The 16,438-nt window shown below is 41.0% G+C and overlaps 1 protein-coding gene across 1 annotated transcript in view; it reads right to left on the minus strand.

The window, feature by feature from the left end:
* The window catches only part of stx1a (syntaxin 1A (brain)), a 40,247-nt gene that overhangs the window by 10,346 nt on the left and 13,463 nt on the right, over positions 1–16,438 (minus strand). The window contains exons 3-6 of the mRNA XM_055166790.1: positions 14,481–14,580; positions 6,112–6,186; positions 5,876–5,949; positions 5,696–5,804 (exon numbers count right to left, since the gene is read on the minus strand). Coding sequence (XP_055022765.1) covers positions 5,696–5,804; positions 5,876–5,949; positions 6,112–6,186; positions 14,481–14,580 — 358 coding nt within the window. The remainder of the gene's footprint in view (positions 1–5,695; positions 5,805–5,875; positions 5,950–6,111; positions 6,187–14,480; positions 14,581–16,438) is intronic.

Below are 16,438 nucleotides of genomic sequence, written 5' to 3' on the forward strand. Positions count from 1 at the left end.
AAGTGAGTAGCCTCAGAGAAGAACTCAGATCTGCTAATGACGGTCACCAAGAGGCATTTTCTCAGATATCCTCTCAGATGAACTTCATTATTGAGCGATTCAAGCAAATGGAAGATACATCGTTTCCACCTGCATGAGCTACTCCACCTCCCACTCCTGAAGTTGTTTCTGCCCTTCCTCCTCCTGGATCTTCTCTCATTCGTTTGTCCAGTCCAGAGAGATTTTCCGGTGAGTCAGGGGATTGTCGGCCATTTCTGTCTCAATGCGAGTTGCATTTCGAATTCCAACCTGCTTCATTTCCCTCCGACCGTGCTAAAGTTGCATATATAATCTCCTACTTGACTGGTCGAGCTAGAGCCTGGGCTACAGCGGAGTGGGATCGGCACTCTACCATCTGCAATTCCCTTCCTCTTTTCCTCAAGACTTTCAACCAAATCTTCCAGACCGTTTCACCTGGTCGAGAGGCTGCTAAGGCCTTGGTCTCATTACGACAAGGACGACGCAGCGTGCTGGATTACGCCTTGGAGTTTCGTACTCTCTCGGCTGACAGTGGGTGGAATCAGTTGGCCCTAGTGGATGCTTTTTTCAACGGACTTTCTGAGACTATAAAAGACCACCTAACTCCCCTTGATTTACCCTCTGAGTTGGAGGCTTTGATTGCTCTGGCCTCTAAGATTGACAAAAGACTGACTGAGAGGGAGCGAGTCCGTATCCGTCAGCTTCCCCCACAGCCCAGAAAAATGAACTTCAGGGAGAGGGTTTCTCCAGTTTCCTCCGTGCCTTCTGTGCCTACTGTCGATCCAGAGGAACCTACGCAACTGGGTCGGGCCCGACTAACTCCAGCTGAACGCCAACGCCGACAAAGGTCGGGCCTTTGCTTTTACTGTGGACAAGAAGGTCATTTCATCAGTGCTTGCCCCTTGCGGCCAAAAGACCAGGCTCACCTGTGAGTGGAGGGGTCCTAGTGAGCCATGTTTCCTCTCCTACGCAATTTTCTCCGGACCGGCTTCTCCTTCAGACCTCCCTTCTGTGGTTACGTGAGTGCCTCTCTTTCCATAGTTTTGTTGACTCTGGGGCCGACAGTAATTTTATTGATTCCAACCTTGTTCATCAAGCGAATATTCCTACCGAACCATTAGTTTCCCAGAGACGTTAATGCACTAAACGGTAACCACCTAGCCAAAATCACTCATCGCACCATGCCTGTTACCCTTATTCTGTCTGGCAACCACAGAGAGGAAATACAGTTGTTAATCATTCCATCTCCTCAAGCTCCGGTGGTTTTGGGACTACCTTGGCTCAAGCTGCACAACCCACAAATTGACTGGTCAGCCAATAAGGTTAACAGCTGGAGTGTTCATTGTCACTCCCAGTGCCTCAAGTCAGCCGTCACGGTGAGTAAAGGTTCAAACTCCACTCCACCTAGTCCACCTGATTTGACCTCCGTTCCAACCATATATCATGATTTGGCTCAAGTATTCAGCAAAGAGAAAGCACTGTCTCTCCCTCCTCACCGTCCCTATGATTGTGCCATAGATTTACTCCCTGGAGCTCCCTTGCTTTCTAGTCGTCCTGAGAGAGAAACTATGGAACAGTACATTAAAGACTCTCTGGCAGCTGGGTTAATTCGGCTCTCCTCGTCCCCTGTAGGGGCTGGATTTTCCTTTGTAGATAAAAAGGATAAGACTTTATGACCCTGCATTGATTATCGTGGTTTAAATGACATTACTATAAAGAATAAATATCCCCTTCCACTCACTGACTCTGCGTTTGAGCCCCTCCATCAAGCTAACATTTTTACCAAACTTTACCTCCGCAATGCTTACCATCTGGTCCGCATCTGCCAAGGAGATGAGTGGAAAACTGCATTTAATACTCCCATTGGACATTTTGAATACTTAGTCATGCCGTTCGGACTTACTAATGCCCCTGCCGTATTCCAAGCCCTGGTCAATGATGTGCTCCGTGACATGCTCAATGAATTTGTATTTGTTTATCTGGATGACATTTTGATTTTCTCTCAAGATCTTGAAGAACATGTGGAGCATGTGAGGCTGGTCCTGCAAAGACTTTAGAGAACAAGTTATTTGTAAAAGCCAAAAAGTGTGAATTCCATGCCACCACTGTTAACTTTCTCGGTTTTGTCATTGAGCAGGGACAACTTAAGCCTGATCCGGCTAAAGTGAAAGCTGTTGCGGAGTGGCCGAGACCCGAGACACGCAAACAACTCCAGCGTTTTCTGGGATTTGCCAACTTCTACAGAAGATTCATCAAAGACTACAGTAGAAAAGCAGCTCCTCTTACCTGTCTGACCTCCCCCCCTTGTCCCGTTCAAGTGGTCTCATGACGCAGAAGTAGCTTTTTCCACACTCAAACAACTTTTCATAACTGCTCCTGTTTTGTCTCATCCAGATCCATCCAAACAATTCATTGTTGAAGTTGACACCTCTGACTCAGGAGTGGGTGCTGTCCTGTCCCAGCGTTGCCCAAAGGATCAGAAAATTCACCCCTGTGCCTACTTCTCCCGGTGATTAACACCAGCGGAAGCCAACTATGACGTTGGCAACCGTGAACTCCTGGCAGTTGTTTTGGCCCTCCAGGAATGGCGCCACTGGCTGGAAGGAGCTGAGCACCCCTTTATTGTGTGGACTGACCACAAAAATCTTTCTTACCTTCGTTCTGCTGAAAGGTTGAACTCCCGTCAGGCTCGATGGGTGCTGTTCCTGGGAAGATTTAATTTTGTTTTAACTTACCGTCCTGGATCCCGGAATACTAAGCCAGATGCCCTGTCCCGTCAGTCCACTTCTGAGGAGACTGAAACCCAACCCACTCCTATCCTACCTCCATCTTGCATCATTGACAAACCAGACTCTTTGATCAAGTCCTCGACTTCGAGTTTCCTTCTTGGTGCCGTTAGCTGGGAGATTGAGAAGTTAGTCCGGGAGGCCCAACAAACCCAACCTGACCCAGGTACTGGTCCACCCAATTGTCTTTTTGTACCCGACTCTGTGCGCTCCCAAGTCCTCCAGTGGGGGCACTCCTCCAAGCTAACTTGTCATCCTGGTTTTTATCGCACTTTAGCTTTCCTGAGACAAAGATTTTGGTGGCCCTCCATGTCTCGGGACACCAGAGTCTTTGTTTCTGCTTGTCCTGTGTGCGCTCGCAGCAAATCCAGTCACCTGCCCCCTGCTGGTCTTCTCCATCCTCTACCCATCCCCAGCCGGCCTTGGTCACATATAGCAGTGGACTTTGTTACGGGTCTCCCCACGTCAGAAGGAAACGCCACTATCTTAACCATTGTGGATCGTTTTTCTAAAGCCGTGCATTTTGTTCCTCTCCCCAAATTACCTTCATCCTTTTGAAACGGCTAAACTCTTGGTGCAACATGTGTTTCGTCTTCACGGTATTCCCACAGACATTGTGTCAGAGGCCCTCAATTCTCCCCTCAGGTTTGGAAGGCCTTTTGTCTGTCTCTAGGGACTTCTGTCAGCCTTTCCTCTGGTTATCACCCGCAATCTAATGGACAAACCGAGAGGGCTAACCAGGACTTGGAGTCTGCACTGCGCTGTGTCACAGCCTGTAACCCCACCACTTGGAGTTCTTTTTTGCCTTGGGTCGAGTACGCCCACAATTCCTTAGTGTCATCTGCCACAGGTATGTCTCCTTTTATGGTGTCTCTGGGCTTTCAACCACCTTTATTCCCTGCTCAGGAGATGGAAGTCGCAGTCCCTTCTGTTCAGGCTCATCTACGACGCTGCCGTAGTGTTTGGAGGGCAGCCAATGCAGCACTCAAACGCACAAGTCTTCGTAACCAGGAGAGTGCCAATCGCCACCGCGTACCATGTCCCACTTACCAACCAAGGCAAAAGGTTTGGCTTTCCTCTCGAGATTTGCCTCTTCAAGTAGAGTCTCGTAAATTGGCTCCTAAGTTTGTTGGACCTTTCACCATCGAAAAAGTAATCAATCCGTCAGTTGTGCGTCTCAGATTACCAAGATCTATGAACATTCATCCCTCTTTTCACGTGTCCCTATTAAAACCTGTGGTTTCTAGTCCGCTCAGCCCTCCGGCCGATCCCCCTCCTCCTCCTCCCACCCGGATCATCGACAATCACCCTGCTTTCACTGTGCGCCTTATCCTGGATGTCCGGCGTCGTGGGAGGGGTCACCAGTACCTTGTGGACTGGGAAGGGTATGGTCCTGAGGAGCGATCTTGGGTCCCTCGGCATTACATCCTTGATGCCTCTCTGCTCCGGGATTTCTACAGGACCTTCCCTGACAAGCCTGGTAGGACGTCCGGAGACGTCCCCTAGGAGGGGGGGTACTGTCACGCCCCTGCCTGTCCTGAGTCTTCCTTGTGTGGATGTGGGCGGAGTCTGCTGGGAGCACCTGCTCTCCATCTGCAATCAAGCCTGCTACAAAGGCCCAGCTCTCCAGCCAGACTCTGCCAGATTGTTTCGTCTACCTGATGGTGATCTACCAGTCGGCTCAGTTTTTGTTTCTACGTCGCTTCCTGTTACTTACCTGCATTTTTGTATTTCCTAGTTCCCGCTGTGGAAGACTCCGGCATTCCAGCTCCTGGCTCCTCGCTCCTCCACTACCTATCCTGCCTCGTCAATAAACCTTTGTTTCTTTTTTGCATTTTTGCCCTCGTTCTGAGTCTGTTTTTGGGGTCCACTCCAGTGGTACACAACAAGAAAAGCACTTCCTGTATTACCACATAACAAGGTACAGGAACAAGGAACAGGTCATTTTCACAGGACAAACAGATTGTTTTCAGTTTGAGAGAAGAAGTTAGTCTAAATATGGAGGCTCTGTGTGTTAACCTTTACAAACTATTCATTTTTGAAGCCTTCACAGTACAATTTGGGTCAAATTTGGCCCAGACCGAGAATTCCGTTCACAGTAAGTGTACCAAATTTTGAACTGCAGATCCATTTAGAATGTCTAAATAGACTACCCCACATTAATAAATATATGTAATATATAAATATCATGTTTCAAAGAACAGGAAGAGCATATTTTTCATATTTGCTTGTTCTTTTGCATGTATGAGACAACTGTGGTGTCCTGACTGAAAGCAAACTTCAAGACCTCTCTCCCCCATGATTGACTTGTGTTTCTTATGTGCATCATATACAGGATGATTCCCTTCGCCCCTTCAAAAACCAATCGGTTTCTATCTCTGGGAACCTGGGGCATGGGGAAATCTCAAAACAGTGAACTCTTGAAATCTGTCAACACTGTCTCATAAAAAAATACACACAAACATGGTCTGTACAGTTTCACAGTTTCAAGATTCCCTACAACTTCCATTTTCCTTCATTTGATCCACACTGATAGAGCTAAAATCCATCTCAAAAGGGTTAGACCCGAACCAGCCTCAGTGACCAAACATTTGTAGCACCTGTATACATTATATTTTATACAATTTCAAAATATTTAAATTTTTGTATATTTTGGCAAAATTTAGGAAAAGTCATCAAATTTCAGGATAAAAGTCTGATGCTTAAGGTACTTTTACTACTCCTGAATGTCAAAACGGGTCTAATTTGACCTCACTAGTATGTAAGGGTTAAATATGTGTAAATTAAACAAAACACAACTGCCGGTGTGTTTTTGATGGGGGAACGACATAACAGATCAGAAAATAACGTAATATGGGCCCTTTAAACAAATACTGCAGCTGGTTACTCACTGATCTCCAGTTGTCTCTGGATGCGGCCTTTGCAGCGCTCTCTGTAGTCTGACTGTGTGGTGTTGTACTCCGACATCACCTCTACAAACTTACGGGACAGCGTGGAGTGCTGGAACAACAATAAATACAAACATTAGGTTGAGTTAGACTATTAAACTCAAATTTACTCACGCTTCATACCTGTGTCTTACGTATTCTAAGATCTGCTGATGATCTGTTTTGCCCTTCTTCTTGTTCTATAGTTTGCTGGATACCTGCAATACAATGTTATAGTTTCAAATTCAAGCCAAACCCACTCAAACTTTAGGCTCAGTCAATTTAATGTGAAAAATAAATATGTTAATAGCAGGTAAATGACAAAAAGGTTGTATTCAATATGCTCTCAGAGTTGTAGTTTAAAAAAATACTTTACTGACTTTTTAGTTTGGAACGGATTTTGTTAGCCAGTTTCTTGATGTCCGCCATGAGATCCTCCAGTTCAGCCTTAGTCTCTGGAAAAAAGAAAACGCTTAAATGAGTCGTGAAGAGCTGTACTGTGTCTGAAAGTAAGCAGAGCTGGTTTTGGCAATCGATATTTCACACATTCACAACTCAAAAGCAGCCAATTACCTTGTGTGCTGCTGCTGATATTGATTGGTTTGTTTGTTTGTTGGGACAGTAACTAAAGTTTTGGGATGGTTTTAACAAGCAATTAAGTATACGTTGGTGTGAAATACAGCTACTTGTCTTGTCTTGATCCCTCTTTTTGCAGCTGACTTACCTGTACAGGGTCTCATGGGAACCAACCTTCCAACCACTCTGTTAGTTAAGTCAAAATATGCACAATAGTTAAAATCCTCCAGCTCGGTAGTCCTCAAGCTCTGAGGAGAAGTCCCCAGGCGCATTGAAAGATGGGACAGAGGATTAGGTCTGTCACAATTAAGTGCAATATCGACTTATCGTTCAATATATGATAGCTGGAACAATATATTTTTAGACTCAGTATTTTTTTGGGAAAAGTGGCGAGTTTTGGGAGATTTTTGTTGTAATACAATAAAATTTGAGCCATAGAGGGTTGAATGACTATGACTAATTATTATTGCAGCTCATGCCTTGTGAATGATACTGCCTATTCAAAAATGGTTTAATGGATTACTGCATTATTATCATATCATATTATATTATTATTGTATCCATGAAGTAGTTTCAATGTTACCATTTATCGGAATATATCTTTGTAGCAATATATCGTTTCTCAAAGATTTTTATCGTGACAGGCCAACAGAGAACAAATTGCGATTTGACTTGACTCAGGCTTATTGGAATGCATTGTAACCAAACATTTACTGCTATTACAGCATCGAATATTAATGACATGAATTAAGCTGAGACAGACTTTACTCCGGAGTTTTAATTGCAACTTTTTTTGCAAAGTAAGTTTATTGGAGAACATTTATCATCTTGCCATAGAAGACCTCAGGAAACCACCAACATAAAACACGCCTGAAAGTTAGTTAGGCTATTTAATGAAACTGTGCTGCACTCTCCCCACTGCCTCAAGTTCTCCTCAACAGTAATTACTTTGCATATTGCATGGGACCCTCTCGTTTCAATAAGCACTCACTCTATAAATCATAAATATGAAAATAAAAACTGCCACAAAATAACCAGACTGACCGATGGGAGTGGGCGACAAAGTAAAACAGAGCAACATTGAATTACAATATGACACCATCACCAAAATTTTATATCGTCATACGGCTTAGAGCATGATTGTTATTGTCATTTCGTCCAGCCCTGCTTACCCCCTCTGCTGTCTGGTGATTAACAAAAGTTCCTCCTGTTTAAATATCAGCAGATTCCAGCTATGAGCATGAGCAAACAGGACAGAGATAAAGCAGGTGGGATAGTGATTATCGGACAAAAGAAACACAGTAGTAGGCTTTGTTGAGTGAGGATTACAAATGCTTTTTATCATTTGTGTATTTAAACTCCCTATTGGATACAATGGAATATGTGTATTGACTATATTAAAATGAAATATAATAAGACCTGTCTGAGTTTAGGTCTGCGCAAAATATGTAATAGTGCGTAATAAGACAAACACTAGGCCCATCCTCAAAAGGCTATTAGAAACCTGTCAAAGCTGTTTCTGCCACTGGTGAAACAGTGAGCATGTTTGCGGGGTCAGGGACGGTGATTTCCATCTCAAGTAGTGGGCTGACGCCCCGAGGGTGAGCGGGATAAGTGGTGCTCTGTGTGCTCTCTAGATGGAATCAGTCACCTACAGCATCACTGACTTCCTATTTATAACTGCTGCACTATCACTATCGAGATTTGAGATTACTGGAGGTACCAAACAATCTCACTTCTCTCAAGAATAATGCCACTTACAGTCCATAACTGAACCTGCTTTAGTGTGTGTATACTTTGTACCAGTTAGCATATTTCGTATTCATATTATTGTGCTAAATAAATAATATGTCCTGTATGTTTTGACTGAATTGTGTGTACCTCAGTTTGTCAATGTACAGATGCTGTACAAGTAAATAATCAGCAGACAGCCAATACTGATTTCATTTTTAGGAGTTTTAGTGTCAAAATTAATTAGAAACTACCTTTGTCTGTTGCTTAGGCCAACAAAGTTTATGGGTTAATAAAGTAATATTTAGTACATTAGACTGCAGGTTTGCTAATCTTAGTTGCATCCCATTAAAGTTGTAGTGGCCAAAAAATGTGGTTAGTTCTCTGTAGTCATGGTGACATTTCACAGAAGATTACAGGGTCATCAAAATCACAGCTGTAGCCTACTATAGTCGATAATAATTAAAACAAACACTTTATCCATCTTTTTGCAGACAGCATGTACTAAAGTACATTGGCGTTACTAAACAGTGGGTCAACCTGCTCGATCAAGTGTCTATTCATTGTCATTACTGGCTCCCAGAAAAGATGGAAGAGTGCATGGGCACTGATGAATAAGTAGGAAAGAAGTGAGAGGGGAAGCAAATTAGAGGGCAAAACTGAAGAGTCAGTTGAGCTGTGGCTTGTTCACACTGCTTCTCTCTCCCTTTCTCTCTCTCCTGCTCCCTCTCTCTCTCTGACGTTCTCAAATGGAATCTTCAGGTCACGCTTGTTGGCATCATTAGGACCATGTTGCCATGGTGACGCGTGCAGCCAGTCCTCGCACCGAGAGACGCTACGAGGCAGGCACAAAGTCAAACAGGGAGAGACTTGGAAATAAACTCAACTTTCAAACTCATTATTATTGTGTAGTGCGTGCCTGTGTATGTCTACAATTACATTTTTTAATTCAATCTTTATTTTTTTTCTCGCTTCTACCGTACATGTCTTTGGATTGAGGGGAAAATTATTTGGCAAGAATTAACAACTGATATTGTTTAAGGATTAGTGCCAGATCCCTTTCCTGAGCTGACCCATTTAGTTAGGCTTGGCGTTTGAAATGTATACTGGCTTGTGACCTACATGCAGAGGTAAAATTAATCACATTTTTATTTATTATTGGAGCCCTAAGGTCAGAATTTTATAAAAGTATGCACATGTGTCAGCTACTCATGTTACCTCTATGACACGCAATAGGAAACACAAAGGAACAGTATCTATAAAATAATGTTATAAATTGACTTGAGGCTGATGTAGTTTCTATATTTGCATCAGTATTGTCACAGTTTCATTAGAGTGATAGGTTCCTCTTCAGCTCACACTTATCTCCACTAACAGTCTCCCTCTGTAAATATATGACCATTATTGATAGTCTAGAGTCCAAGAGCGTACTAGTGATTGTGAGCTCATCCCAATAATATTTGCTTTACACATACTGTTTTTAACTGGCCTTATTCTGAGACAAGCTACATTACCTAAATCAGTATTTTTTTATGAGCTTGTTTTTTATAGAAACTGTTTGTATGGAACTTTAAAAATAAGAATAGTCTATTTAATAGGGAATAAATGATATAATTTTTTGTTACTTGTTTCTTTATAATTGACACTGGCACTTTGGAGGGTTTGAACATTTCTATCATGACTTATGTCTTTATATCGACATATGGGGGTCACTTTCACTGATATATCCATTTAAGTTGAGTTATTTCATGAGCACTGACCCCTTCACACCACTTAGCCTTGGCACCCTGAATAAGTTCACTTGAGAGAAGATAATGGAGCTATGTGTGTTAATGGTGATATTGCTTCCTCTTTGCAGCCTATAGACATGGTAGATATTACAACAGATGTTCAAAAGCCAAAGGTCATTATATATTGTTACTGTCTATATATAAGTATTACTATGAAGTAGTAAAAATGTATCCACATGAATGATGAGTATCATTTTGCAAACCCTTGGATTACTGAATTATTGTTTTAGATAATCAATAGTGAAAGTATGAAACTAGATACTAATTTGAGTATTTAGAGTGGCTTTGATATACAACCAAAATATAATAGTAAAGAAATGTATATTATTTTGTGTTGAAAATCACATTCTACTGTATAAAAGTAAAGTGCGTCATTAGGGTATCAAAATTGGTACCAAGTGAGCTTTTTCCTTAGTAGTGACATTGAGTTTGAAATTGTATTATTGTGACTAAACTAATAGAAAAAGGATGTGAACGACAAATGGAAATGAGCTATTTACAGCTTTTCTGTCTGTGATTGTCTCATCAGATAATACTAGACAAAACTACTGAACTGCAGGCACAAAATGTTTCTTTAATATTCTTCCTTACGAGACAAAAGAACACACACTATTATCAGAAGTTATTAGGAACTGAAGAAAGCCTGTGTGTTTTATTGACCAGCATCAGGATCTTAAACATGTGAGAGAATGAAGACAAATAACGCACTTATTTAATACCACCTATGAATGTAACACTAATCATGTTTCTATATATAGCATTTCGGCGTCCCTCTGTACACTAGAGGAATAAGCACATTATACGATTCATATAACCCAATACATCATCATTATCAGGACTACTACTACTTTACGTCTCCGTGAAACATAGGCCACACAGACACAGTAATCCTGGACCCACACACTCTGCAATGTATGCAGTTCCCTGGTGGAGATTTGCCACGCTACATTTATGTGGGTGGACTAAACTGTGATTGGGGTAATATGGTGCTGAGGTAACTGAAATAAAGTGTAGATCACCAAAGACACAGCCCAGTCAGCAAACACACAACAGCCCCCGTGTCAGGAGGAGGCGCGAGGAGCTGGTCAGGTGGGCGGCTGCAGAGATGTCATTATGCAACTCTTAAAGCGTGAACGAAGCACATGGTTTACAGCCTATAACAACAGGAGCCTGATTTCTTATTAGCTACTTTGTCTGAACTAAATCATAGTTATGGAAAAGTAGCTACTGTGTTGATGTAACTGGCCTGCCTGACTAAACTGATGATTGAGTGATGTTGAATTTCAGAGCCCATGAAGCGGTTAGATAGTTTAAAGGTGCACTGTGTAACTTTTCTGATGGAGTGGCCATAACCCGCTTCTCTCTATGGAGATATTGCCTAAAATGTTTCACAGTATGGCATTACACTTATTTATCTCTACGAACACAGCAGGTGACACCACAGGGCCAAGTTACATGTCAGATCTGTGGAGAAGCGAACCCACTCATAGTAAGAATGCTAATTTTTAAATACCATACCATACCAAAGTTATTTATAAAGCACTTTAAAAACTTTACAGCTTGTCAAAGTGCTGTACACAAACACAGGATAGACAAGGACAATCGCAGTACAAGGCAATACACAATACAAACTCAATATAACTACTAAAAACACAGAAAACTATAAGATACTCAACAACAACAAATGTACATGTCACTTGTTAAAAGTCAGTGAAAAAAGGTGCATTTTCAGGAGTGATTTAAAAAAAGGTACAGACTCCGCCTGTCTAATCTCTAATGGCAACTAGTTCCACAGTCGTGGGGCAGCAACAGATAAATAAAAAACAATGTTATTGAGTAAATGCAAGACGGATACATTTAATGCCATACCAAGACATTCCAGAGAAATAATAACATTTCCTTGGAAACAAGGAGGTGGTGAACCCATCACCAGTAATGTTACACACTGCACCTTTAAAGGAAAAATAACTTGCTTATTAAAAATGTTTTTCCTAATCAACCTCCAATAAGGAAGCAATATCACCATTACTACACATATCTCCTCTCAAGGGAAATTATTCAGGGTGCCAAGGCTAAGTGATGTGAAAGGGTCAACACTCAGGAAATAACTCGGACTGGATACATTATGTGTAACTCTCTTATATAAAGACACAGGTTGGAAAGGTCAAGTGCTAAGAATCTCAGAAATTACAATGCCAATTTGAAATCAAGACAAAACTATACTCTGCAAATCACTTCTTGTGAGTTTGACATTTTAAAACTCAACAACTAACCACATTCGGCGCCTATGAGCAGGTTTTCTCACTTCTTCTGTACATGTCTCCGGATTGAGGTGGAAACAATTTGGCAAGACACTGACAAAACAATATTAGCATGAAAGGAATAGATTTTGTATAATATATCAGGTTTCAGAGAAAGTTACATTACATAACAGGAACCCCAGAGGTATTTAAAAGCGCAGTTCCTGCTGGTGGCCACTTTGCAGCAGGCTGACAAACATGATGACCTTCATGTAATAAATGGCCCTGACATTTACATTGGCCGCTCACTCATGTGCATTTATCAGTGCGGACACATGCTGACACCAAATCAGTCTGGGACAAAAGAGGGTTATCTTAAATGCAGCACCTTGCCCATATCTGTACACCGTAAAGATACTATTTAGACCTTGAAATTGACCAATGCTTGTGTCCATAGCTGTTTTTTTCCATAGAGATGAATGGTATTAGAGGGTGCAAATGGTCGTTCAGTGAAGACGTTTTTTCCTTATAATGATTGTTTTCTATTTTTAATTGATTCTTTTATTCAAACAGAAAATAAAAATTGCTTTCAGTGTTGAAACAGCACAAACAGCTTGGGGACCCATTTACAAATCTTGCTAAGCTTGATCAGAACTACTTTAGCCTAGATGAGCTCTAGTCTAGTCTCGATTCATAAGCTTCAACCAGATCATTGATATTTAGTAGAGACAGACCGATATTATCAGGCCAAAATGAGGACATTTTAGCACATCAGTTATCAGCCTTAAATCTCCAACACAGGATGCTATTTTGTTGCTTAGAAGGTATACACAGTTTATTTTAACACTTCAATGCGAAGAAACTGCACAAAACATGACAACACAGCTTTCTTAAAGGTGCACCTAGTGACTTTTGTGGTAGGGGGTCCCTGATCTGCTTGTCTCAATGGAAATGGGATTGCATTGTTTACAATGTCTCACAGTATGACATTAAACTAATAATATCTCCATGGAGACAAGCAGATTACATAATCAGGCCAGGTTACAGGTCAGATCAGTGGAATGCAACCCCACTTACAGTAGGGATGTTTGTTTTTCAACATATTTTGTGTTTTTCAACATGTTTTTGAGCAATAAAAACACATAAAGACAAGACAAGAAGACAAGAAACCGGTTGCATACACTCTACCAGTAAAATTACACAGTGCATCTTTAAATCTTTGTTGTAAAAAAGGGGCTGTGGGTGAGTTTGTTGTAAATTTAAATAACAGAATTTCTGGAAAATAATCCAAATCAGCCTTAAAATATTGGCAGAGCTGATCGGCCATAGTTTTTGATGGATTATAAGTATCGGCATCGGCATTAGCCATGAAAAAAAAAAAAATCAGTCTCTAATGATTAGAAATGAATCTCTATCTCGATTAAAATGTGATTAACTGCAACCCTATACCCCAGAGATAAAACTAAATGGGATAAAACTAAAGAAATGGCATGTGGTGTTAGCTGTTGTGATAAGAACAGTTTGAGAGACAGACCAGGCTGATAAAACAGTCTCTGAGTTCAATCACAGTGTCCAAAAAGAGCTATCTTTTATGTCTCAACCAAACCACAAGAGTCCCTTGATTTCTGTAGTGTAGAGTCATTCCTCCTTCTTTGTTCAGTAAAATGTGCCTACATTACTGGTCTTTTCTGCCACAGGTGTAAATTATGCAGCAAAGTGTGACGTTTGACATTTTTCTTTTGTGCTTTTGTGCTTTCATGACTCATCATTACAGCGTTATTGTCAAGTTAAAACCTTTGAATGACTTAACTTATGAATATTAGGAGAACAGGAAAGATACAGGTAAAATTCTGCCTACTTCATTTGGGATTCAGTTGGGGAAAAAAGCATATTAAGCCTTTTGTATGCTAGAAACATACTTTTTTTTTTTACTCATCATATTTTAAGAAAATATACCAAAATTGCATTCAAAAAGTAATGAAAGAGAAAAGTACCCTATGTAACTTTTCTGGTGGAACTTCCAACTGCTAGAGACAAGCAGACGTTGAATAAATTGGAGATAAATATATTTATATGTTTATTGCTTTCTACATGTCGTATACATACAGAAGACATAAGATGTGAATTATATAGCAAAGAAAATAACTTAAATAACCTAAATTTTTAACATAAAAAATTTAACCAAATGCCCAAATTAGCCACCCTTTGCTTGATAATAAAAAATATGATTTGACTTTTTTCTTTACTAAATAATTCCATACATCTTGCTTCATATAGTGGATGTCGCTTGTCTGTAAACATTGAATGAGAGGGTGAGTCAAAATTTTTGACTGGTACTGTTGGTAAAGGCAGAAATCACATGGCATTATTCATTTATACATTCATTATTTGTTGTGAATAATGTGTGCTTACTTTCATCTGGGTTGGGTGAAGCCAGGATCGCACTGTGCTGCCTCTTTACCTCCTCCACTTTGTCTGCCAAAGTCTCAATGAAGCCACGGATCTCCTCTACCTGTGGAAAGAGAACCATGGACACTGTTAGAGACAGGAAACTGCAGCGATTAGCTTAGAGTGATGTGGACTGGCACTGAAGTGAGGATGTCATTATCATATTAGAGGAGGAGTAACAGCAAAGTGGTTTTCAAATGGCACTCATTAAGTAATCCACAAAAAGCACGCTCAAGGGGAAAAGGCCTTTTAAAAATATTCTCACAGCTCATTCACCTGCATCTGTTTACATGTAGTATCAGAGCGGCAGGTGAGAGGCCCTGAGTCTGAGCTTAAGTCTGAGGATGAGAGGAAGTAATACATGGCATTAACAGCCACATCCAGACAGCAGCAGCAGCAGCTCCCACTCAGCGGCTAAAGTGTTACTATCCACACTGGTAACATGGCTTATGTTATGGTCAGTGGAGATAGTCAGTCAAGAGCCACATTTGCTTTTCAACTGTGTGTTACTAAGGTTACAAAATCTATGTTAAAATAAAATATGTTTAACACCTGAGTTCTGTGAAATGTAAAAAATGCAGATTCTTTGATTAGTATGGGACTCTCAACAAGGAGGTTAGTTCCTTGAAATGATACAATTATGTAGAGATAACCCAATATTTTTTTATGTTTTGTGATAGTTTTGTTTTCAAGGCTAAGGTAGATTCTGAACAGAAGTTTATTCATTTTGTTTTGATGAGATATAAAACATATAAATATAATTTATTGTAACTGTGAATAGAGTAACAATTGAAGTCACAAATTGCACAGCCCTGCTACCATCCCCCTACACTGCCTCTACACTGATAATAACCTTTCTTCCCATTCACAGCTGTGGTCTATGTCCCAGGTTAAACATCTGGACAAACGGTAGGGCACAGCTGTGTTCACCTGACTCCATCCATCTCCAAATAGAGCAGTCTATCATAACTCACAATCTGCTCCTCTGCACCTACCCCAGCTGTCGCCACATCCTCTTCAGTTTTGGCTTGTCATTTCTCCATCTGTACCTGATGGCTTAAACTAATCACTGATTGGATCTGTTTTAATAACATCTTAACTGACTTCAGAAGATCACTGTAGATTCATCCTGGGGTGGACTGTAAATTCAGCCTGGAAGACCTAAATTTGCTCCAGTCTACCTCACTGCTTCTCCAGAGTTTACTTTCTCCTCAGCCTTCATCCCTCACTCCAAATACTCCATCCAATCAGCGCCCCACCTCCTCCTCAGCGTCACCTCCACTTCTCACCATGTCCTCGTCCCCTTCACTTCTACCATTTCCAGTGTCCAGATCCCAGGGGGAAGACGTCTTCTAAACATCATCTAATCGGCCACGCCCCACTGCAAAGTTTTCTGCAAGGGTCTGAGCGCCAGAGCTTAACTCATTCAATAAAAACTACTAATATTTCTTTTTGTGTCAGTCTAAATGTCTCCAGGTTGGAATGGCATTTGAACTGAGTAAGACTAGTGAGTATGCTGGCAGAGACAGAGAAGGCGCAGACGATAAATGAGCGTTAAGCCCTCTCACATATAGTAATGTGTTTCTCAGATCTCAATGGACCTCACACTAATTCTATTTGTGTGGAAGGAATTGTATTAAGACACATTTAAGAGTAATGTAAAATATATTGTATCAGGAGCTCCAAATACTGCATGTGAGTGAGTTATGAAACTGTGGAAGATTATAAAGCATTGCATCACCAGGTTATTTGAGGTGTATTGTTAAAAGCGTATCAGATAAAATTTATGATACAACTTCTTCATATGAACAGTGTTTTGTCTAAGGGAGTAGTATGTGCATGTTTTTCTTAAAAAAAGTTCTAAACCTGGGACAAGAGCCCACGACACATGTGGTTTGCTTCTGCTCTGTTCACACTTGCAT

Source organism: Boleophthalmus pectinirostris, unplaced genomic scaffold, assembly GCF_026225935.1.
Source record: "Boleophthalmus pectinirostris isolate CB_2022bp ecotype Guang Dong unplaced genomic scaffold, ASM2622593v1 HiC_scaffold_9, whole genome shotgun sequence".
NCBI classification, from domain to species: domain Eukaryota; kingdom Metazoa; phylum Chordata; class Actinopteri; order Gobiiformes; family Gobiidae; genus Boleophthalmus; species Boleophthalmus pectinirostris.